Source organism: Cydia strobilella, chromosome 11 (genome assembly GCF_947568885.1).
Source record: "Cydia strobilella chromosome 11, ilCydStro3.1, whole genome shotgun sequence".
NCBI lineage: Eukaryota > Metazoa > Arthropoda > Insecta > Lepidoptera > Tortricidae > Cydia > Cydia strobilella.
In genome coordinates this window covers 4,384,550-4,409,863 of record NC_086051.1, presented here as the reverse complement: position 1 = coordinate 4,409,863, position 25,314 = coordinate 4,384,550, and the positions used below count along the sequence as shown (strand labels likewise).

Here is a 25,314-nt window from a genome sequence, read left to right as displayed (position 1 = left end):
ATATGTTCTCACTACTGAGGTAAAAAATTATATGTGCAACACGAGAGCAAAGTTATTTTACATCTCGTGTCTTTGAGTCCTTCGCTACGCTTAAGATTTTAACTTAGAATCACTCTCTTCGCTCGTGATTCAATTATAGAATCTTTCGCTTTCTCGGGACTTAAAATAAACACTCGCAAGAAAAAAACAACTCCTCTCTTGTTGCACAAATAACTATAAATTGTGATACGTGTCTGAGGTACAATTCTAGTAAGAGTCGGGTAGATATGTAGCCGGTCATCAAAAACACAGAAAACATTTACAAAGTCTATATTACATATAGGTAAATATGGCTCACCGGGGCAAGATGCCCTATATCGATGCGGACTGTAGTCCTGGCCAAATCGCAAAATTTTTCAATGGTTTCTATGTTTGTTTGATTATGTTAGAAATCCATTCACATGCTTCACATTGCAAACCAAATGTAATGTAACGTTGATTCTCATTACGAAGTAGCCAATGTTCCCTTGACAACTATCTGGAGAAGTATCAAGTGCCTGTGTATAAACAGATAAGTCTCCACTCTCTATCCAATCGATATGTGCTCCTACTGACCATGAGGTACAATATCGTTTTTTAACAGCTCGGGTCATCGCGATTCTAGTGACATAGCTATACCTGAGACGCATGTTCTATGACTTCTTGCATTTCTTAGCAGCGCAGTACACCATAATTACTCGTATTATCTCTTTTTTACCAGCTTTGTGATATGTGATTTCTCTGTCAAAAATTAGCAAGTAAAAAAGAATCCACTACAAATGTTAATTTTTTTTGTTTTGGTATTTTTTTTTTTCGTAATTTCTAATAAACATACTTTAAAGTTATGTTGAGTACTTTAATTTGTAAATATAATAATAATAATAATGAAAACGTACCTATTTGATGACGATAACAATTATTCTATTTAATTGGCTTAATATGGGATGAAAAAATACAAAATCAAAATCTCGAGTGCATCAATATTTTATTTTGTACGCTCCGCTACATCTCATTATTAAAACACACTAACTACAATTATATTTACAAACAAACAAGCCTATTGTCTCACAACAGTATTATATATGAGTATGTGTCTTGTGACTAATTTCACCACATTTGAGTACATTATCGAAGCTTCGCACGTAATATTGAGCAAATACAGGAATGTATTGTTCTAAAACATTACAAAGTTATTTTGGCCGGTGACGAAAATATTAGCTAATATAATTACGTACTAATTTCAAGTCTACAATTCGATTACATCGATTTGCCACTGGCATAAATAAATTTGTATTGTTTTAACCTTTTTAAAACCTAAGTCATTTAGACCACCGCACGCGACTTTGGGCCGCGCTAATGTTTACAAATCGATACTGCCTCAGACTGAGGTCGAAGGATTAAGAGTATAGAATTTTAGCACAGCAATTGGAATGTATGGTTGTACAAATAATACTTAAAATTGATTAAAAAAACTTAAAAGTACGGATAGGATAGCTCACAATGCACCCGAAGTCTTCAAACTCACAAAAACACTCCAAATTCTACTACAATTGAATAAATTATATTCGAATTATCCAAAAACATACGTAAGAATTTCCTTTTTACAAATATAATGGAACTGTCTCCATTTACATTATTAAAACCAACTAGTATTCTAAGCTTAGTTTACAAAATAATTTATTATTTACATTCGTTTTGTACATACCGTTCGAGTACCAATAACATTTTAATTACTTGCTACTTAAATTACGTATTTGGATAGACTCTTTCAAGCGATAACAATTTCACAAAACAACTGCCGTAAGTCTGGTCCTACTTATCTTTAAAATCACAATCCGATTTACTGGCCTTTAATTATTCACTGACGCTATTAAAGGTTTCGACGGCACTAAAGGGTGAACCCTTCGAATCAGACTTTGGTGGTAAGGTCCAGAGGGTGGAGTTTAATCCTGTTGATTTCGGGGAATGTGACATCCTCGTCCTCGCTGGCTGAGCCTGCGCCGCTGCCGGAGTGGTTGTCATCGTGATCGTGAGCTATCACTTCGCTATCGTCCGATCTTCGCCTCGCTGAGCTCGACCGCCCATCAGATTTCACGGATAAGTCCATTGGGTTTTCCTGTAAAGGAGATTCGCTTGTTCTCCGCTCAGCCGGAGGCGTAGGCACAAACTCTGCTTCAGGAATCACTTCTTCTTGAGGAGGCGGCTGCACTGAACGCTGTTGTTTCAGGATTTCATCCAAGAAGAAACGCTTAGACGAATCAGCGTTGTGGTCATCAATTCTGACATCGTTATTGTTTTCCGCAACTTGCCTCAAAGCTGCGTGGTCAAGCAGATGCCTCGAGTACAACGGGTGGAAACCTGGAGGGAACAGCAGTGGATGGTTAGCCGCGAACGGGCTGAAAGGTGGCGGGGTAAGGAACGGCGAGTGGGGAAAGTGGGGCAAGGACATGTTGGCTAACGGCATGGGGATGAATGTATCCCGGGGAGGCGTGAGTGGTCTTTCTTGTCTCTGCGTAATTCTATTTTTCTCGTCTAATTTGGGAGAAGAGCCACTGCGATGAGAATCGGGACTACCGGAGCAGGGCGGCTTGTATTCATCCAGGCCTAGTAGAGCAAATTCTTCTTTTGTCCTCGGTCTAGCTAGTCCGGGAAATAGGTGAGGAGGGAATGGCGGGGCTAAATGGTGGGGTGATTGTGGCACTCTGGGGGGCGATCTGGATTGCGCCGCTTGTTGCTGCTCTTGAAGGAGGCAATGGATCTTGAACCAGTTGGATCTCCTGCCGTATCTGGAGCCGGACTTGGACATGCCGACGAGGAGGCATTTGCGGAGCCGGCAAGCCTTGCAGGCCGTCCTGTTTTTCTTGTTGATGACGCACTCGCCGTTATTTTTGCACTCCGTGATGGAGCCGAGGTTATTGTACGATCGCCCGAAGAAGCTCTGTAAAGAAGAAACGCAGAGTTAGACAAATGACAAAATTTTGGTCATAGATTTTGGGTGAAGTGGTATATGTGTTGAAGTCATTGGGATCTACTCTATGAACAAATTTAAAATAAAATTTGAATTGCACATTACTTAACGGAGGCTTAATACTTATGCAAGACCGTAACTATTGGATGAAAAGCCTGCAGTTTATGAAATTACCGATGCCTTAAACCTATTAGGTCTTATATGATCCTATTAACTAATTATTAAATCTAAATAAAACGATTATGTTTAGGTAAGTGCATTCATTTTATAGTTGAGCATTGCCGGCTTTTAACAGCAATGAACTTGTCTTTATGACGGTGAGATGCTATCTAGATTGCTACATTTATTGATTTTGGAAACAAACTGCAAACCAGCTTTTTGAACTGAGGGTCAAAAAGGGATCAACCAATTTCTTAGCGCTCATCGATTTATAGCGATTCTTTTAGGAAAAAGTCAAACATCAAGTAAACATATAACGGTCATTTAAATAAATAATTTTGAGATCAAATACTGTACAAGGTCCTTAGGACGTTGGAATTTAGTACGAGTGTGGTATAACAATGTTGTGTGACAGTGTCTTAATTTATTATACATCCAGCCCTCGACAAGACTTACTTTGGAATTCTACTTATTCTATAACTTAGGTCCAAACAGACAAAAATACAACTGCACGTTAAAGAAATTAAAAGCCCATCGAAGCCCGGCGACCTAAAGACACGTTTACACGCCCGGCTGCCCGCCGAGTAGCCCCGAGAGTGAAAATCCTGAGACGTCATTTCCCGTGGAAATGGGCCACGCTTCGGCGGTCACTTTGTTTTTGCGACCTTGTGTTATGTAAGGTATAGCTACTTCTTCGGAAACGGTTTGGAATTAACAACATTGGGTCGTTTTTGGTATAGGTAAAGTCAGCGTCAATAGAACGACGCGACGCGCCAAAAATATCTGCCAATTTCGAATACTTTTAATACTTATATTTGCATATTTCTCACTTACACATATCTCTCTTTGTAAAGCTTTTAGAGATAATGGTTGAGATGAGAAGTCTCATCTGGTACTATTGATTGGATTGTACAGGTAACATTAAATTACCTATACCGTCCTGTCAGTCGTGTGGTGCTACAGATATAAAACTTTTCTAATTTATTTATTTTGAGTTGAACATTATATACCATCGTTATGAATTAAATATGATTTTCTCATCATATCACGGTGAATCAAGCTAAGAACATTTAGACTTTAAGTATCCAAGTCTTATTAGCCTTATTAAGCTCAGATACCTACTTAAAGTTTCAATGCTCTATACTTTTTTAAATCAAATGATTTTCAGTCCATTCGTACTAATGTTTCATTAAGAAGGTCCCAACGACTCAGTTAGTATAGCATTTATAGGTTAGCCTGTGGAAATAATCATAAATTACATATAAATTACCTTACACTTGCATCTACCGCGCAAAACTTTCCCATCGTCACTTGACCTCCGGATGCTCGGGTCCAGTTAGGCACCGATAAAGTTCGAGAATTAATAATCTGGATTTAAAATAGGCTAGCCTATAGACTAGTTCAGTAATTTAACTTTAGTATGAGAAAAAAAAAGGATTTATAAATATGTATCAAAGAAAAAGGTGTGGTTTTGAGGATAATTTAACAAAAATGTAAAGGCCAATTTTTTCGTAATGAATTGCAATTAAATATTAAAATATTACCAACATAGTTTAATATTTAATTGCAATTCATGGTTAACAAAAAGTTGTTCATTGTAAATACACTATTCTCTAAAAAACCGGCCAAGTGCGAGTCGGACTCGCGCACCAAGGGTTCCGGGCCATTACGCAAAAAACGGCAAAGAAATCACTTTTGTTGTATGGGAGCCTCACTTAAAATATTCATTTTATTCTGCTATTAGTATTTGTTGTTATAGCGGCATCAGAAATACATCATCTTTGAAAATTTCAACTGTATACCTATAACGGTTCATGGGATACAGCCTGGTGACAAACAGACAGACGGACAGATGGACAGTGGAGTCTTAGTAATAGGGTCCCGTTTTTACCCTTTGAGTACGGAACCAAAAAAAGAATCTATGACAGTTCTAAATTTGACCTCCGGGAAAACTTACATCAAAGTAAACATGAGATTCATGAGTCTTACTAATTTAATTAATATAATACTGTAATTTGCTACTGTTAAGGTGAAATTTAAGTAGTTTTTTAAATGAAATTGTGTCTTCTTAGTTTTGTGTTGTAAAAGGCATTGCCAAAACAGTTGTGCGCGCATCGTTGAATAGCAAGTGGGATGCACCGGCCGTCATAGATTAAGCGTTTGAACCGAAACAATGCCATCTTAACTGCGCGTGAGTTGAATTTTATTGCGATTATTGTAAACGTTTGCGTTTTTGGGAGCGTTACTTACGATAGAGACTAAACTGTAAAACGAGTGAACATAAAAAAAACCAAGGATATTATCAGCCTAGGTTCCAAATATAAATTCAAAAATACTTACTGACTATTACATTAGGCCAGGATTACACTTAAGTTTTACTTACGTAAGTAGGGACACAGCTATATACGGCAGAATCAGATATGAATATCGTTATCTCATTCTAGCAAATAGCTTTGTCCCTACTTACGTAAGTAAAACTTACGAGTGTAATCCTGGCCTTAGCTATGATTAGTAATTTCTTATGTATAGTATGTAATTTCTTATATTACGATTAAGTCTTAAAAATCTTTAGAAATAATCTAAAATAACCATTAAAGCGTGATGAGGCTGGATATTTTTTGTGACAGAAAAATACTGAATGTATTAAAATGTCAACCTTATTAAGGATTTTAATTTTTATTACGGGTTCGATGGTTCGATGTGCCAAAAAATAGTGTCCAATTAGCTCGCGACGTGTAATAAGTACACTATCATATATATCAAGATTATCTATTATGAAAGATCAGTAGATTAAGGTAAATGGAAGTATTAATGGCGTCGAATGGGCCGCAATTAATGCAGATAGGGGCGCCGCATGCGTTATACTAATTGCGTCATATGTCCAAGCCTTGTTAAGGAAATGCCGTATAGAGTATATACCTAGCCATGAAGCTCACTGGCATGTTATCAGTATGTGACACGCTTTAAAGGCACGCTGGTTTTCTAGACTTGATGTTTAATCAAAACAACAAGAATAAAACATTCATCTCCATCATCATCATCATCTCCTAGCCGATTTCGGCCACAGCGACTGCGTTTTACCGCTGAGATCGTCGCTGGTGTGCTCTCAGGTGACTGACATAGGCAATTTTTGCAGCGAATGTGCGACTACACTCTGCTGCAGGTCAGCACCCCTCCGAAATAATTGTAACGTATGGCCACAGGTGGTCTGGCCTTTAGCTCGTCGCACTTAGCGTCGAGTTCTGTGCGCCGCCTAGCTTCAAACTGACGCACCTGCGTCTGCACAATAAGTGCAAAAATTATCGAACGAGCGAGCGAAGCGAAGTGAAGTTCTTACATTCAACTTGGAACTCACAGCTGGCTAAGGGCACGTCCCGGCATTTCAAGGATAGGTAGTTTGATGGACAATAACTTAAGTAAATTTGTTCTATCTTAAATGAAATTGGGTAAAGGTGAAGTTGAGGGCATTATATTTTAGTCATTAAATTATGAGCAGGCTCGATCAAGGGGTTATGGAGCTAGAAGAGCCTAGAAGGCCAAAAAGCTATTTAAAAACCGCTTCGTTTAAAAACTATTCAGTTGTACAAAAAAGGTTACACCTACGAGTACAGTTTTGGCTATATTAACTACACGTGGCAATATTAACTACAAAGGGTAAAAACGGGACCCTATTACTAAGACTCCGCTGTCCGTCTGTCCGTCTGTCTGTCTGTCACCAGGCTGTATCCCATGAACCGTTATAGGTATACAGTTGAAATTTTCAAAGATGATGTATTTCTGTGGCCGCTATTATAACAACAAATACTAAAAAGTGAATAATATCAATATTTAAATGGGGCTCCCATACAACAAACGTGATTTTTTTGCTGTTTTTTTCCGTAATGGTACGGAACCCTTCGTGCGCGAGTCCGACTCGCACTTGGCCGGTTTTTATATTTCAAATACTTTATTACCCAATCAAACTGCCAATCTACCAATTTTATACAAAAATGACAGATCGCTCTGACAAACTGATTTGACTTATTGACCAATAAATAGTACATACTTGTATTGGACTGATAAAAAGTATATTAGTAATTTTCATTTAAAGCGTAACAAATCTGTACTTAGCGCCTCTCCCGTGGGGACCCTGAGTCCTCGCATAAACAACGTTAGGCAAGACGTCGCTAAAGTTACCCGACCTCTGCCCGCTGCCCCTTGCCACCTTTCATTATTATTCATTTAATGCCTTCGATACTTTCCGCTAATTTACGAGGTTCTGTGCACAACGTGTGGTGACATCTATCGATTAGATGGTGAATTAGTGGAAGTCTTTTAGAGTTATTAGGGTTTAAATTGATTGATAGTTTTCAATGGATCTTTGGGCGACCTGGTGAGATTTTTGGTTTAAACTTACAGTGTGACTTTTAAAATAAGCAAACTTTTAAGATGTCATTGAAGTTTTATACATGTACTTAAAAAAGTTTATCCAGGATATGGAAAAGATGTCCTTTGTAATAATATTATATTTGAAAATGTTAATTCATTAATAACCAGCCGTTGCCATGCCAGAATTAGTCTGTGTCATGTCTGTGTTTTGTCTCTTCTCTTCTCTTCCAAAAATAAAATACATTCCAAATTTCGTTAAAATCTGTTCAGTAGTTTAGTTGTGACAATGAAACATGTTACGCTATTAAAATAAGTGTAAAAATCATCCCATTTACAATCAGTTTCATGTACAATAACTACGAATAAAACAAATCAGCCTCGAACTACCTCGCAAAAAATACACGATCATTTTAATAAGACTTGTCACTTTATCCACTTCCAGACCATACTATAACTGACCTTATTTGTAACGTATTAGAGTGGGTATTTGATTGCATTTTGAAGAGGATGAGCAGGCGCAGAGTTGAAGGCAAGAACGATAAATTTCGCGTCGCCTAGGCAGCGACAAGCGGCCAGACACGAATATGTACTGACAGGAGGGCTGTGGCAATATTTGCTACATTATTGAACGATGGTTTATGATGTTTATTAATTTGATGTGGAAATAAAATTTGCATACATTTTTGTACCTATGTACATGTTACTTAAATAAATATTATAGGCTAATCTTACACAGATTGACTAAGTCCCACGGTAAGCCCAATGAGGCTTCTGTTATGGGTACTCAGACAACGATATATTATTTTAAAGTATATAAATACATAGAAAACACCCATGACTTAGGAACAAATATCTGTGCTCATCACACAAATAAATGCCCTTACCGGCATTCGAACTCAGGACCATTGGCTTCACAGGCAGGGTCACTACCCACTAGGCCAGCGCGGTCGTATGAAACGTATTCTATAATAACTAATAAGCCGAGCGTAGCGAAGGTTTCCGTTTCAGCTTGATAAAAAATGCTTGTATAATATGTTCTTACCCGCATCTCTTGAAATTTTTAGAGCAGGTTTGGTAATTGCATACAGTGGCGTAGCTAGGCATGGGCGAAGTGGGCTGTCGCCCACGGCCTCGCGCCCCAATAAGGGGGGGGGGGGGGGGGCTCGCGCGAGGCCCCTTCGGGCACAGTGAAAGAAAAGGGCCTCGCAAATGCGATTTCGCCCACGGCTAGATTAGTTCACGCTACGCCTCTGATTGCATACATTTTTATGTTAAATCAGCTTTTGGATTTTTTTTTCAAAATGGCGGGAGCCATGGTGGTTCGCGAGGGCTCACAGAGCCACTTGTTATATAAATGTATTGCTAAAATATATTTTTTAGTTTTAATATATTTTATTGAAATTTTAAGTGGAATTGTTAAGGTATTAACCTATTTCTTAGGGCATACCCTATTTTTTTGACTATATATTCTCTATAGTCTTATAAAACATCTGGATTTAATGTTCTGTGCTACAGCGTGGATAATGTATTATTTATTATGACCCAAACCAAAGATTTGGTGTTTGAAATAGTTTGAATGATGATAACATTGACAACTATCAAAGAGGATATAATAAGATAGAGCGGTACTGTCATAGTACATTTTGTTACCATTGTAAATTCACTGCCATCTATCGATATACTTTAAAACTAAAAATAAAGATGTATAAAAATACGTTAAAATGTATTTAAATATGAATAAATGTTTTTTTTAATTTGAATTAATTATTTTTATATGATTTTGACCCATGTTCTTTAACTGATATGCGTTAAAATTATAAATAACAAACGAAACCGTCAACGCCCTCTATACGAGAGTAGGCCAAAGCTAGTGGCGCCATCTGATCGAGAATCAAATTTTCGTGGTTTTCGAGGTACGTTTTTTTCCTTAGACTGTATCCATCTATTACGGAGTTATATCTATCTTTGTAACTATGAAATGAAATTTATAGGTAAGCTATTGTGTATAAGGTCTTCTTTTTGCATTTAAGAAACCTAAAAGATTAAACCAACCTTTAATATGTAATGAGACTTATTCACCCAAACTAATCGATAATAAGATTAAATTATCACAAGTAAAATTTTTGTACCTAAGTTACTAAAAATTAAAATTCAAAAAATTGGCTTCGCAAATTCTAGAAATAATAGGAATTAATAAAATAAAAACAAACTTTATGCCAAGAACAACGTCAAGCTCCAGACACACCGACATAGGTCAAATCACTAAACCTCTTATCAACGTCATTGTCATAAAAACCTGAGTAAGCCAAGATTTACGTAAACACCATAAAATTGCTTATTCGTCACTTACGTTATCGTCGTAACTATAACGAGCATTTAGTACCGAGACGGCTACAAAGTAGGGCCCATAAAGAAGAACCCGCAACACCATTAGGACCCCATAAATGAGGGATAAAAGCGTGTTGCAGATTTTCTGCTTATTTTGCTGCGTTTACCTACCGCAGCGCGATCGGGACTAGATTGTGGAGTAAAAAAGGGAAGGACTAGGAACGCTCCGCTGAAAAGATTGCTTCAAGACTATCATATTATCTGTGTGTAGGTATAAGCTTGACCAAAATTCAATAGGTGACTGTGTGTAATTGTGTATATGTATACACGAGGGTCGTCAGTTGTACGAACGTTGACACCATACACTTGTGCGAGGGAACACACCGGAATAAGTGAGTACCTATACGCGAAAACGTTGATAAGATAAAGATTGTTTATACACGGAAAAAATACACGCTACCTACTCTGGAAGTTTTCTAATGCAAACCATTGAAACCTCAGCAAGTTACTTGTAAATAACGTGTCATTCTGCTATTCGCAAATTGATTAGAAGGTCGAAACATGTTGAATTATGTATCGGGAATGTCAATTACTTGTGTGAACCTTTTGATTTTGCAGTCAGGAAAAGAGGCTGTTTCTCAGAGATGTCACTTTCACATTTGAAATTAAAGTGCTCCGCTGATTTCAAATTGACATCCTTCGAAATACCAATTTTAAATACCATAAACAATTTGCAGGTTCATTTGTCTGACAAATAGTTGGCATAGACAAACCGGACTCGTCCAATCAGCTAACCTACACAAACAGGCGTGAGAACACCATAGATAACAGAGATAACTTTTATTTTGACCTCCACAACGGTAGTACCAACCGTCATAACTTTACCATTTACACGCAAAATTCATTTAAATTTAATCTTAGTGGCGCTGGCTTTAAGGTTGTATATTGACTGGTAGTTTTATCAAAAATGGAACAGAGATGGACCATAGAGAACGCGAGCGCTTGTCATCCTTAGTTTGCGTTCAGAAGCAGTGACCTGTACAGTTCTCGAGATGTTTTGATTGCGGCTGACATTCGAATACAATCGATTATTCGTGTTACCGATCATTCGACTAACGTGAATCGATTGCGCTCGATTTTCAGCCATCAATCAACGCGGAAGCGAATTTTGGCAGTCTCAGGCGATGGTTGAAATCGTATATCATCGGGTCGTTGATTGGCTTTGGATTTGGATAGTTGAGGAAAATGAGGAAACTGAAAATTCATTTTAAAATCTTGAAGAATGATATTATCTCTAAGCAAACAACCTAAATCTAGCGCTAAAACATATTCATATATCTAGTTACGTACATACATATAAATTGTAATTGAAAATAATTTTTGCGTCCGCACTAATGTTTACACTTTTGCACCTTACTCCTTTGTAATACAAAAAATAGAAACATATTTTTGAAGTAGACTGTAAATACATATAACTAATTACTTATGTATTAATTACAGCTTTAATTAAAATTGCATTATAACGCTATGAGAATTTGCTATATGCAAAAATAACGATTATGACCATGAGTTCGTTTTAATTTTGTGATAAATTATAACCCAACCCAACCCAACGTTATGCTACCACGTCAAACGGTAGGATGTAACAATAAATAATAATATAAATAATAAATAAATATTAAGGACATTCTTTCACAGATTGACTAAGACCCACGGTAAGCCCAAGGAGGCTTGTGTTATGGGTACTCAGACAACGATGTATATAATATATAAATACTTAAATATATAGAAAACACCCATGACTCAGGAACAAATATCTGTGCTCATCACACAAATAAATGCCCTTACCGGGATTCCAACCCAGGACCATCGGCTTCACAGGCAGGGTCACTACCCACTAGGCCAGACCGGTCGTCAAATACATACAACAATACATACAAACAAATAGCGTACTATCAAATTGGTCACCGCACTTAGATCATATAGCCTACTTTATATCACGCGCGCTTAAATGCTACCCTTGTGATAAAAGGCTATGTGTCGTTATAAAATCTATATACACATATGACGTTATACCGCCCAGGGTTCGAATAATCGAATATATTATGCAATACTAATCAGACAGTGCACGGACGGTGGGAACGCGCGTGGAATCCTAATGATCCGCCACAGAATGTCATGGCGGTTTTTACTGGATCGATTGTAGATAGCATTTTATTAGACAGGTACAAATTAGGCAAGTGATCATTTTTGCTAATCAATTGTAATGGTTAGGCGCAATTTGTTACTTTTTTTAGTAATAAAATATTGACACAAAATGGCATTATAAATGTGAAAAAGCATTGCTTGGCATGTCTTATGCACGATTTCCTGCAGATATATGAATTTAAATACCAATAAAAAAAATTGTATTAGCGTCAAGTACGATAACCATCAATGCCTTTGTTTTATTTTATTTTATAAGTTTACAATCGTCCAATTCAGAGATTTATTGGCAAGGTAGCCAGTCGTTTCTTTTCCAAAGATAAATGCATAAGACGATGTAATACCTATGTAGTTCGTTTATTTGGCTACGCTCCAATAAGCGTGCGCAACCATTCGCGACAGTTTCAAAACAATATAATCATTAAACATACGATTTGCATCACTATACGCCATAGAAGAAGCGCTAATCGATAATCGGGTCAAGGCAAAACAGTTTAATTAAACTCTATTAATCGGTAAACCAACCGATTAATCGAAAAAACAAATACAATAAATTGACTCTATAATCGATTGAATTAACTTATCAATAATCGTAACAGTAATAAGCTATTAATTGTAACTAAAGTACGCAGTCGATTGCGATGACGACTATCGGCTGAGACGAATCGATTGGATACGATTGCAAACAAATGGTATTGTTTCAACGTTGCACCAAATCAACCGGGTTTTGATCTAGTTTTTTAATTAGGTTTTTTATCAAGGTTGTTGCAAGGGCGCATTGGAAAATTTAATCTGTAGTAAGTGCTAAATTGATCTAATTTATTTATTAGTAATACTTAGTTTAAGTATTTGTATTTGAAATTATTAGAACATAATTTACGATTACAACATCACATATCACTTTTATGTTAAGCAGGAAGTTATGTATTTTGGTATATAGTGTAGGTACCTAATACCTATTATTGAAATAAATAGCACAATGGTCCAATTGTGAATTCGCTAGCTTCATTTACCTTAAATGCATAATAATGTTGTAAGAATCTAGTCGTCCGATGATAGTATCTATTTAATGGAATTGAATATAACTTGACACGAGAATCCTTCATTATCATCATATGGAAATACGTCCACTGCCACACACAGTTACATCTTAGCATCATCCATCCAATAATTTCCTGTAACCATCAAGATACCCAGTTGAGGGCCTATCTGCGCTAGGGATTCAGGAACGTGTTCACTATTTAACCTTTAAAAAGTATTCAGCTAAGTGAAACCCACTACCCCAATTCAAGCAATACCATAAACAACCTCCCATTACCTACCCATACAAAGGCGGTTGTCAATTTGTCCACAATTAACCTGCCTTGGCGCCGTTTGTATGCAGATGCGTGCGCTTCTATTCAGACTTATAAGGCTTTTGCGGAATCCGATTTAGACGCTTTTAATTTCCTGCAGGGCTTAAAACTAATTAAGAGGAAAGGCGGTCTCAGAGATTTAAAAGTAGGCATTTCAATAAATGTTGCGGGTAAAAGGACAACTACCACTTGGTTTGATTGTACGAATTGATTACAGCATTTTATTGTTGGCAATTTCCAGTTTCAAAATAATATTACTTTCCTTTTTAGGGTTCCGTACCCAAAGGGTAAAAACGGGACCCTATTACTAAGCCTCCGCTGTCTGCCTGTCTGTCCGTCACAAAAAACGGGCCAAGTAGGAGTCGGACTCGCGGACCGAGGGTTCTACTTTTTAGTATTTGTTGTTATAGCGGCAACAGAAATACATCATCTGTGAAAATTTCAACTGTCTAGCTTTACGGCTGATGAGATACAGCATGGTGACAGACAGACAGACAGACAGACAGACGGACAGCGGAGTCTTAGTAATAGGGTCCCGTTTTTACCCTTTGGGTACGGAACCCTAAAAACAGAACAAAATAAATATTTAAATGGGGCTCCCATACAACAAACGTGATTTTTTTGCAGTTTTTTGCGTAATGGTACGGAAACCTTCGTGCGCGAGTCCGACTGGCACTTGGCCGGTTTTTTAATAGATGTATTGAATAAACTGATCGATTGTTTAAAAATGTCGTTGCAATCGATAAATGTTCGTACTTTTAGAACGGTGTGAGTTTTTTCCTTCTTTTTGCGGAAGAAGATGGGGGTCGTAGCAGTGTTAGAAATTTGCAGCACAAATAGGATTTTAAAAATGCAGTTGCAATTACAATTCCCTTAATTTAGATATGATAGGAATATAAACTTAATAAAACCAGTGTTACTATTCATTAAACAGCTCTAAATCCATTTAAAGCCATATTCTGTCTCGGGCAGGTTAAAACAAAAGCCGCCAGCGGTAGTTACGAGCAATGGCCGCATGATTGATGGCGACCGCCGCGGCAAAAACGTGTGAACAGCCCTTACGTCACGTTCGAGTTCCGAGTGAGTTACGGGATAGTAGTAGCCCCTGCTTACTATGTACGTGTTTTACAATCATACATTTATGTTCGATAACATCATCAATAGGGAATATTACGCAAAACTCTGCGTCAAAACGGCGTCACTAGCACAATCACAGGGCCTCGGTTTTCGCGTTTCGCGGTAGGCCACCTGTAAAAAAACCGCCTTGATGCATCAATGTCGTAGTAATAAGTTACTATGTTTAAGCATGTGCACTAGTGCTGCACTCTGGCGGCAGAACATTGCATTAATATCCCTATTGATATCCTATAAAAGTCCTAATTAAAATTTAGCGTCTAGTTTCTATTCGGTTAGGTGCATCTTTTTACGGCAAGACCGGCTCCTGGAGGCCTATTCAAATAATAATTTCTTGCTATGAAACGGTTATGAATATGATTATATCTATAATAACCTTTTCATAACAAGATTATAAAGTCCGAATCACCCTTCTGGAAACTAATCTATGGTCTCATATATGGGGCATTTTCTATGAAAAGGGACCTTTTTGTCGATGGCGCTTACGCCGCACAGCGTCGCGCGGCATTGTATTTATATCGGAGCATCGTTTATAATGGCGTAAGCGCCATCGACAATAAGGTCCCTTTTTATAGAAAATACCACATATTATATGTCTTTAATCACTTCATCCCAGTAGAAATTTATGACAAGCATTCAAGATCGGTTAAATGAAGACTTTGTATGGGTAACCATTGTAACTCATTATATTGTAGACGATTATGTACGTACCCAAGAATGAGTATATTTAGTGGAAGACGGTACCATTAGCAGTCGATTGAAATATACAGCGTATTTATGGAAAGTTTCGTTAAGTAGATGTGAAATAACGGGAACAAGATTAAAATATCAAGTGCGTATAAAATCATGGCAGTGTTTAGTAGTTAAATTAATAGATTTTAGTTCCGACAGTGATTAAAATTCAATTCATGGCCTTTCCGATTCTTGATTTTGTATTGCAAGACCCAAATACAACAGTTTGGTTATGTGTAAGTTACTATTCTACCTATATTATTTCTCTGTTTCTGTCAGTAGTCGAAAATGAAATGTGTAAGAGTTGAAATACATTGAATGATAAGATCATAATAGTCATTACCTCATAAATACTTGTTTTGCTAGGCTACGAATAAGTTTTTTTAATCTATCTGCTGACAACAGCCAAGGTAGAATATAATAATAATAAAAAAACTCGTTTATTTGATGTCTCAACTCAACAAACTGATCCAGTCCGATAAGCAAACGGTCGCACGGACGAATTATATTCCAATTTAGCTCATTCGGTACACATTCAAATTGCAGTAACGCACGCGAGGAGAGGAAACAGATATTCGGGTTAAGCCTCGCTCTGTCGTAACTCGTTCATAAATCATTGCTTCTAATTTGTTTTTAAAGGTTTCTGGAAAGATGTAATCGGGTATTGTACCATCCTCTTTCAAACGGAGTCGCTAAGAGAGGTAACAGTAGTTAAAAAGGCCGCACGGCTATTTGTCACCAGCACAAAGAAAAGGAAACAAAGCTCACTAACGACCCTCTAATGTGGCTTAATTAATTGACATTGTTCGTAATTGGCCAGCTTTGTCAACGGTTAAGCGAAAAGGTTTTGACTCTATTTTGCCCTCACTGATTTGAACAATGTCAATTGTTTCTTACTATCAAGAAAGCACTTAAAGTTCAAGCCGCTCTGAAGATATATCAGAACTTTAATTCACTGTGGAACTGCAATAATAATTCGTTCGTTAGAATAGCACAGTAACCGCTTTGTAATAGGTACAAAGCAAATCAGAACAACATTAACAAATAATCGACAAATAAATCGAATTCTCATAAACTTCCTCATGGTATTGATATCGTTTTGTAATTGGCAGTTTTATATTATGGGTGTTAAAGTGAGATATTACTTTTTATTGTTTGTAATCGACGCAATGCGGGATCGAGATCGATTACTATCATCGATTACTGCCAATAAATTGTTATTATTATTAGTCTGTGCGTCTAGAAGAAAGTTTTCTCTTTGTTTGTAGACTTGTGTAGTATTGTTGTAAGGAAATTAATTCCTGTACCTAATAGTATTAAGCAAACGCGGATCGGACCGCGCGAACTCTCCAACTATTACATAAACCAAAGAGGTTTACAATAGTGGCATACTGGCAAAAGTTGTATGAATATTTAAAGTGAATAAATAAATTAAAAAAAAAAAAAAAAAATAGAAATATCGTTTGTCTAGTCATATTATGTATTTATTTATTTAATTTGTTTGATATAAGTTTGTTAAATGAAACTGTAAAATCACGTTGAGATTTTGCTTTTAGACGGTAATACACGTTTGTCTGATGATTTCCTGTAAACTTCCTCTGTTGCAAAATTTCTTACTTAAACATCAGCAAGTCTGGGGAAGCTCTCGGGTCGACAATTTCGATATTTCGTCGGCGATTTTACGCGCCATGCGCCGGCGTTGGCCAACACCGTTCCGGCGTCAAACACCATGACCGGCCTTTTCGCTGCCACGATCATTGCAATACTGATAATGGACTATCAAATACAATACGAACTGATATGAAGATTAAAAATCTTTGATGGAAATCGAAGGCTAATTTTAAACCAGTCAAGGGAAAATGAGGGAATCACATTGAAATTTTATAAAATATTTTTCGGTATTTATAAAATTAAAAAAATATGAAAGATGGTCAATTGGTGTTTTAGGAAGATCATTACAAACATGTAATTCACGTGGCAATTATTTTATTTAGCTATATTTTATTTGAAAATATTTATGTAAATACGCCATATGATTAAATAAATTATAAACATAACAACAGGAGGAAACGAAATATAATGAAATAGAAGGATAGCCCAATATCAATAAATGGCAAGATCTGAGTTTAGTTGTAATCTGAAAATGTTAGAATAGAAAGATACAAGAAGTTGTTGTGGACTGCTTTTCATATAGCAATCGGATTGACTCAATCGCAGGTGCTTTGCAAGCAAAAAACTAAAAACTATTTTAAATTTTATCGTAAAAGCCATAATTAAAGAACTGCCTAACCAGGTCAATGTTCAGCATTGTCAAGCCGACAATGCCCTAGGTTCTGTTTCCCAACCACCATTGTTCTGATCCACTTGCGCTCATACAAATTGCCAGTCCGCTTAGTGACGTAACTCCTAATGTGATTTAAGGAAATAGCCATTGTGAAACTGTTTGTATTGAGTTAAGTTGCTTGTTTGAGTTTGCATAAATTGTGCATCGCATCTACATCTGCCCTTGTTCTGATTGTTAATTTTGCTAGACAATTTGTGAGGTCTTTAACAAAAACATTTTACTGGAAAATGCATGGATTTTCACCCGCTGACGATAACATATTTTTGTACTTTGTTAAAGATTCTGGATAATGTAGGTATTAATGTGTACTGTTCTCACATTATGGTCTATCGCTTAAATGTGGCGGTTGGTAAGAATTTATTATGGTCAGCTTACCTACTGGTTGAAGATTTGGCTACATGAAGTTGATTTGTATTATGTCCGCACCATCACGGTTCAAACGCGCCCACTTACCGAGCTATATAATTACTCCAAAACGCAGACATAGATACTTATTCATTGACACGTGGCCGTCCTTACAACGTAGTATCAGAATTTTTTAAAACTCTACCTATGTAACTTAGTAATATGAATATTTAATTTAAGTTCCTAGAGATAGTTCGAAATGTATATATGTTTATGGTACTGACTGTGTATTAACAGTATAAGTGTTTTGGCTGTAAACCTATACTTGTGTTCAAGGAATAAAGTAAACCAACCAACCGCCTGAAATAAGTAGTTGAAGTTTTGTAACTTTTCTTCTATTGATAATAGAGATCGAGTTAATCAAAATGATTAAATTCGCAATATAACGGGATTCGTAAGATAACTTTACGCACTATTAACTACAACTATTGAACAAATGGAAACACGCCCAGGAAAACTAAATAAGGAAACATAATACTAAAACCGATTAAAGGGAAACGCATTATTTTTAGTATTTGGTCTAATTTAGATTCGGCAAAAAATCGGTATCAGATCCTTTGCGTGTTGATCGACTTATTGAAGTGAAGATCCCGGATATTACCTTAGAATACCAACATCAGCTTACCGTCGAATACTCGTTATGGCTTTGAATATAAGGTTGGATATGGGTTAATTAGAGGATAATGGTTAAGTTTATATTTAATAATCAGTTGTAATTAGCGATGAACGAATTTTACTCTAAGAATTGTTATTAAAGTTAGGGGATTATTGCATAATAAGAAGAGGAATTAGCCGATTATAAAACGAAATCTATAATGCATGTGATTGTAGGCTGCCGGCATTTGATGCATAAAACTTAAGTTCACTACACTGTACTTCATACATTTAATTGATACGAGCACTGGGTGTGGTATTTATTCATTCAGTATAGATTGACACTTTTGTGAAATGATTGTTTGTTATAGATATTTTCTTTTGCTCTTGGAATTGAAGCTCTTCCTTTTCGTTTGGGAATAGCGAATATGTATGTATACTCGAAGATTTAGGTATAGCTTCTATAAGCTATTGACTTAAAAGTGAAACTACCGTAAGTAATTAAAGTGTCTGGAAGCTTACCTTACAACCCTCGCATGTGAAGGCCCCGAAATGGAAGCCTGCAGCCGGCTCACCGCACACTTTGCACTTTTGGTTCATCTGTAACAAGAAAACATCCAAGTTAGGCAACGTGACGCAATTTCGTATTAGCAAAATGTTCATTCAATTCAAGTAAAATTGAAGTTAAGATGTTTTGTACAATATAAAAAAGGAACTCAAATATGCAAAAATTCTAGGATATAATTAGATGACGTGAACACTAAATGCAAGCAAAAATATACCTGCATGAAAAACAAATTAAACACAACAAATGAAGCCCGAGCGAAAACTAAAGAGAAATAAACCTTCAAACCGAGCAATATTGTCGGTGTTATCGGACGACATAAAGTGCGCGCGAACCCGGCACAGAAACCCAATTCACTATTAATACGCCGTGACCAAAACCGACCATTTTCCAATCAGTCATTTAGTTGTTAATTTCGAGGACCACAGTGCATGATATTGCTTCGATAAAATCTCTTGTATGTTTCAGAATCGTTATGTATCGATTATTATTGCGCTGTTTTTTTACTTTTTAATCCATTTCAATTTGTCGGGTTAGTTTTGCGTAGGTTTCTCGCATTGCCGATCGGTTACGTGTTGAGTTTAATTAGTTTTCGATTATTGTTTTTATAAGTTTTATAGCACTATAGTAATTAAGTAAGTGTTTAAGACTGGTTATAGGATTATTGGACGTGTGAAGATGTAGCATTATTTAGCCCAAACAGCATTTACTGTAATTTAAAATCCTTGAATTCTAATGATTTGATCCGGTTTTAAGTTCACTAACTTCCATTACTCAGGATTTGAATAAAATTTCTGTTGTTATACATTTTAACACTCGCTCGTGCGATTAAGAATCATATTTCAGTTTAAATGTCCTTTTGCTAATACGATGTAGGAACAAGGAGGTATTTATACGTGTAATAACTTTGTTTAATCCGTAAAAGATTGCAATTGGATTGTGGATCTGTAAAAAGGGTTTCAAGTAAAGAAATATCGATTATTTATATTGTGATAATATGTCAAATGATTTCTACTAATTTCTCAAAGTAGTAAAATTTTCTTTAATTCCTCTAAGAATTAAATCCAATAACAAGTTTTGACAAACTTATTATAAGTTTACATTTTTTAAGTCCTGTTAGAATCCTTTACAGATAATTGTCGACCACAAACTATATTGTGCTCTTGGAATATGTTAGAGCAATAAGTGATGGAACTATGAAAAAACATTTCATAATATCCTACGTTAAAACGATATGATTTGCAAACAATTTTAATCCAAATTCGACCAGTTTAAAATGCTTGACAAAATTCCCAAAGAAATAATTTCTACATTCTAGAAGAAAATCTTCACATTGGGAAGCTTGCTCATTAGGTGCTCATTTAAAAATATAAATATGTAGGTACATCCAAAGATAACTAGTTAATCAAGTCGATATGCATCGGGACACCTTGGGGTTATGAGATTTACTGAAGTGTAAAGAATTCTGTTGGGTTTGGAGATATTTAGGAGCATTAACAATAATGACACTTAAATTTAGATTTCGGTGAGATATTAGTATTCGTTTTTGATATAAATAGCTACGAATATATAAATAAATGTCAGTGGGTACTAATCAAAATTAATAAGTTTGTAATATGTTCGGAAATAAGTAGGTAATATTTTAGAAAATATATCTCATAAATTGTATCAAGTTGTTAGGAGTTTCTATGAAAAAAAAATCAAAGAAAAAGTACTTACAATTTAGTTGGTAACGTATTTACAGTAAATAACTTTTCAAACAGAAGCAATAATACCAGCATAGCATCTTAACAGCAATTAATATTTTAGTACTCAACAATGAACATGAAACAAATGTTTGTACACTGCAAACAACCCTAGGCTGCAGGCTAGACGCCCCGTCACAGTCACAGGTGCCCGGTGACTCGGCTTACTGCGTTTACTCAAACCCTAGTTTGTACGATGATATGTTCAATTTTTGCACGCTGCGTGAAGCGAATCAAGAATCTACGTTGACCCTAAATTATCAAGAAATAAATGTGAAAGATAATATAAACATTATTAAGATACATTTTAGTCTTTAAACTAAGTAGCCTAATTGGATGGCCTAATGGCAAATCTTATGAATGAGCAACTGTTCTTTTTGCCGCTAACATATTACGTTAGACGTAATTTTTTTTAAACTAACGAAATCCTTGTATCGACCGTACTTGGGAAAACTTATTATAAACCCCAATGCATTTCAGCAATGGCAATGTTCCCCATATATGAGCATATAGCAAGTCAAACCGCAAAAGTTAATGGCTCATGGCCGATTCCTCGCTCTAGATCACACCAAATTGCAATTTGTATGTCTATTATTTGTTTTTAGCGAAATAATGCATGTTAGACATTAAGTAAGTTAGTTGCTGATTGAATGGAAAATAAATAAAATGAAAATGAAATTTTTCGTCTACGTATAAAACCTCCCAGAAAATTTATTCCAAACCCTACTGCATCTCAGCAGTATTACACCAGCCGCATGGTCGCGCGGCATGGAGTAAATCACGCCGCATGAGCTCGGCCGCTTATCGCCGATCGCCCGCTCTAAATTAGATCGAACACGATTCCCTACAAGCACTCGCTTGTTTTAAGGGAATGTCGCCCGATGATTTGTCGTTTTTATGATATCCGCGCTTGTTAAGCTCTTTTAACTTTTTTAATGGTTGGTAGTCCTGCTGTTTGGTTTTTTTAGTCGTTTGGCCTACGATGTTTGTTTTACCTTACCCTTTTTGTTGCATTGACATTAACTAGTGAGTTATGTTATGAGTATAGTAACTACAATGTCGTTTCAAAGATTAAACTTTTTTTTTAGAAAATAAAGCATTAGCTCAGGTAACTTTGTATATATTTTTCTGACTACCCTTAGGAATGTGAAAGCATTCTTACTCTGTCATATTGAATTTAAATTTTCTCTCCGGTCAATGAACTCGATGCAAAATGCCGCAACTGCGTTATCCGAATCAGCGTGTATTCGAGCATGTAACGCGATGCAGCGGATCGATTTTTACCTTACGACTTAATTAATTTGACTCCCTGTACTTTAATTTTTTAAAGCCATGGTGACAAACAAACATAAAGACTAATTAAATAAAGATAAAGTTGAATATGGTTTGAAAGGTCCGCTGTTTATTCAACCATATAAACTGAAGGCTTATGACATGAGGACGAAAAATGGCGAGCCGAAAAGGTTGTCACTGGATAATCAGTTATCTGAATGAAATCTCGACACACAATTAGCATATTAATTATTTCATGTTCCTTGGGATTGCCTTTTTGTTCTAGAACATTTATTGGATTGTGCTTTAAGTTTGAATCCGTATTTTTATACTCCTAAATATACTTTTAGTTACCTTTATCCAACGTCCGCGGGTCCTTATGCCATATATTTTTTGTTTTTTACACTTAAACAATTTTTATGTCTGCAATCCATTTCGAAGGCAAAATATTGCTTAATATATTTCCACTCTTCCATTACGTTTACTTCTGTAAATTTGGACGTAGTTTAGCGCAAAGGATCCATCCTCGAAATGTTAGTTTCAAAATTAATCTGACTCCTTTTTTACAGAAAGTTTAAATTTAATTGAAAAAAAAAAATGTGGGTTGGATACATTTTCCTAAATTACGTTCGTTTATTCTTAATGTCCCGTCTTTCTCGCGGTCTATTCTCGTTCAATAAAATCGTATGAAACGTATGAAATGATCAATAAAATCGTATGAAAAGTACCAGGCGGCCATATATCAGAGGAGATCAAAGAAAGTTGTCCCTAGATTCCCACGGAGGTCACTCGGACGGCGTCGGCAACTCTGTAATGCCCGCCAAATGACAGGGCCGCGCGTTCACACGCCCAGGGAGTAAATATAGTAGGTGCGGTGAGTGAATCAAATGATTCCTATAGTTTTGTTTTGGTAAAGAATGATATGGAGGGCAAAGATGAGGGATTGAGTTTTGTAAACGATTACAGGGCAAATTTCGTTCTTAATGTAGGAAAAAAGGACACCTAATCCATTTTTCGAAATTTACCAGATTTTTTAGTTACAAGTGTAGTTTGATAGGCAACCATGGCCGTCCACTACTATTTTTTTAGGGATCCGTACCCAAAGGATAAAAACGGGACCCTATTAAAGACTCCACTGTCCGTCTGTCCGCCTGTCCGTCTGTCTGTCACCAGACTGTATCCCATGAACCGTGACAGCTAGACAGTTGAAATTTTCACAGATGATGTAATTCTGTTGCCGCTATAACAACAAATACTAAAAAGTACGAAACCTTCGGTGGGCGAGTCCGACTTGCACTTGTCCGGTTTTTTTAACTCTTTTATTCTATTAAAATCCACAAAAACTAAGTAGGCCTCTTTTTCTTTTATACCTACAGGTGAACTGCATTGAGATAATGACATAGCACGCACGTGTATTTAGGTTTTTGTTATGTAACGTTCCCTCGTTTCCTCGTTTTTCATAAAACGTGATCTGTTTACAATATGGGAACAGCACTAATCGCGGGCCGCGATATGGCAGTTCTCACAATGCCGGCATAACTGCGGTGTCTATAAGTGAGCGCGACTAATTCGTAATGCCGCGGGAACATCGAGACTATACCGACTGCAAAAATGATCTATTTCAGATACACCACTTTTATACATTTGAATCCCTAGTAACGATATCATAAAGCCACGAATATCCACGTGATTTTAATATTTTTATTGCTTTTTTGTGGAGTAGGAAAATAATGAAATTCGCTCTCGTCGTTTGTACTACCTGACAATTTAGACCATGGTTTCTTCGAGGTAGATGTGACTAGGCTTTTACTGCACCAAAGAGCTATGTGTTGGCGTGTTTTAGTTCCCATCAAGTAGGGGTCAGGACTGCATGGATCTTTATAGGATATGAAATAAAACCGGCCAAGTGCGAGTCGGACTCGCGTTCCAAGGGTTCCGTACATTACAGTACAATTTAAGCAATGTATTTTTTATGTGAAATGTCTTTAAAAAACCCGTAGGGGTCGGATCAAAAACTAAGTAATTAAGTCCGACTCACGCTTGACTGCACATTTCTAATAGGTTTTCCGGTGATCTATAGATAACCTATATGTAAAGATCTATTTTGTGTATTTTTTTCAAAATTTTTGACCCAGTAGTTTCGGAGATAAAGGGGGGAATGGTCATTTTTTGCCTATTTTCTTAAATAACTTCTGAACTATTTATCTTAAAATTATAAAAAAATATATTTGAGATTCTCACAATGAGCTCTTTCATTTGATATGTAACACGATGTAGTTTGACAAACTTTATATTTTAATTTTCTCATTTACCCCCCAAAAGTGGCCCCCGTGTTTAAAATTAATATGTTTACATTACATATCCATCTTTAGGTCACAAACTTACATGTGTACCAAATTTCAACTTAATTGGTCCAGTAGTTTCGGAGAAAATAGGCTGTGACAGACGGACAGACGGACAGACAAACAGACAGGCAGACAGACAGACAGACAGACAGACGCACGAGTGATCCTATAAGGGTTCCGTTTTTTCGTTTTGAGGTACGGAACCCTAAAAAGTAAGTGCTACCAGATACGAGTATTTAAAGATAGCATTATTATATTATACTAGAAATATGGATAAAAATTGGGATCTACCAATGTTGGTTGAACTTTCTGTATTATTATAGCTATTTATGCAACAAGTGCGGAAATCATCTTTACGCACGTGTATCATACAATATTTTACTATGCATTGTGCGAGTAAATAAAAAAACATATCATAGCAGATAAGTTTAATTATTAAAAAATTGAAAACAAAAAGCACTAGTGCGGAAAAGTGCTCTTTTCCGCACTAGTGCGAGAAAGTAGCACCATATGTACTGTAAAAAAAGTCTCCGTAGGAAACGCACTTTTCGAGCACATGCATTGTAAAGCACTTAACATCATTGGATGTCTGCAAAGACAAAACTATGTAGGTAATAATTATTTTTAGAATCCCGTTGAAAGGTTTGCAAAATTTTGTAAAGTATCCTAATTTATCCAACATGTTGACTAATTGTTGTTGTATAATACAAGTTACCTATTAAATTATACAAATAAATTTGCAGTTGTCATTTTAAATTCATTTAAACGTTTTTTTCT

The 25,314-nt window shown here is 36.3% G+C and overlaps 1 protein-coding gene across 1 annotated transcript in view; it reads right to left on the bottom strand.

Moving 5' to 3' along the window:
• Positions 1-986: 986 nt before the first annotated feature.
• Positions 987-25,314, bottom strand: part of LOC134745384 (knirps-related protein-like) — an 84,362-nt gene continuing 60,034 nt past the window's right edge. Inside the window, exons 2-3 of the mRNA XM_063679421.1 lie at positions 19,133-19,210; positions 987-2,956 (exon numbers count right to left, since the gene is read on the bottom strand). Of these exons, the coding sequence (XP_063535491.1) occupies positions 1,928-2,956; positions 19,133-19,210 (1,107 nt within the window). The 3' untranslated portion in view covers positions 987-1,927. The remainder of the gene's footprint in view (positions 2,957-19,132; positions 19,211-25,314) is intronic.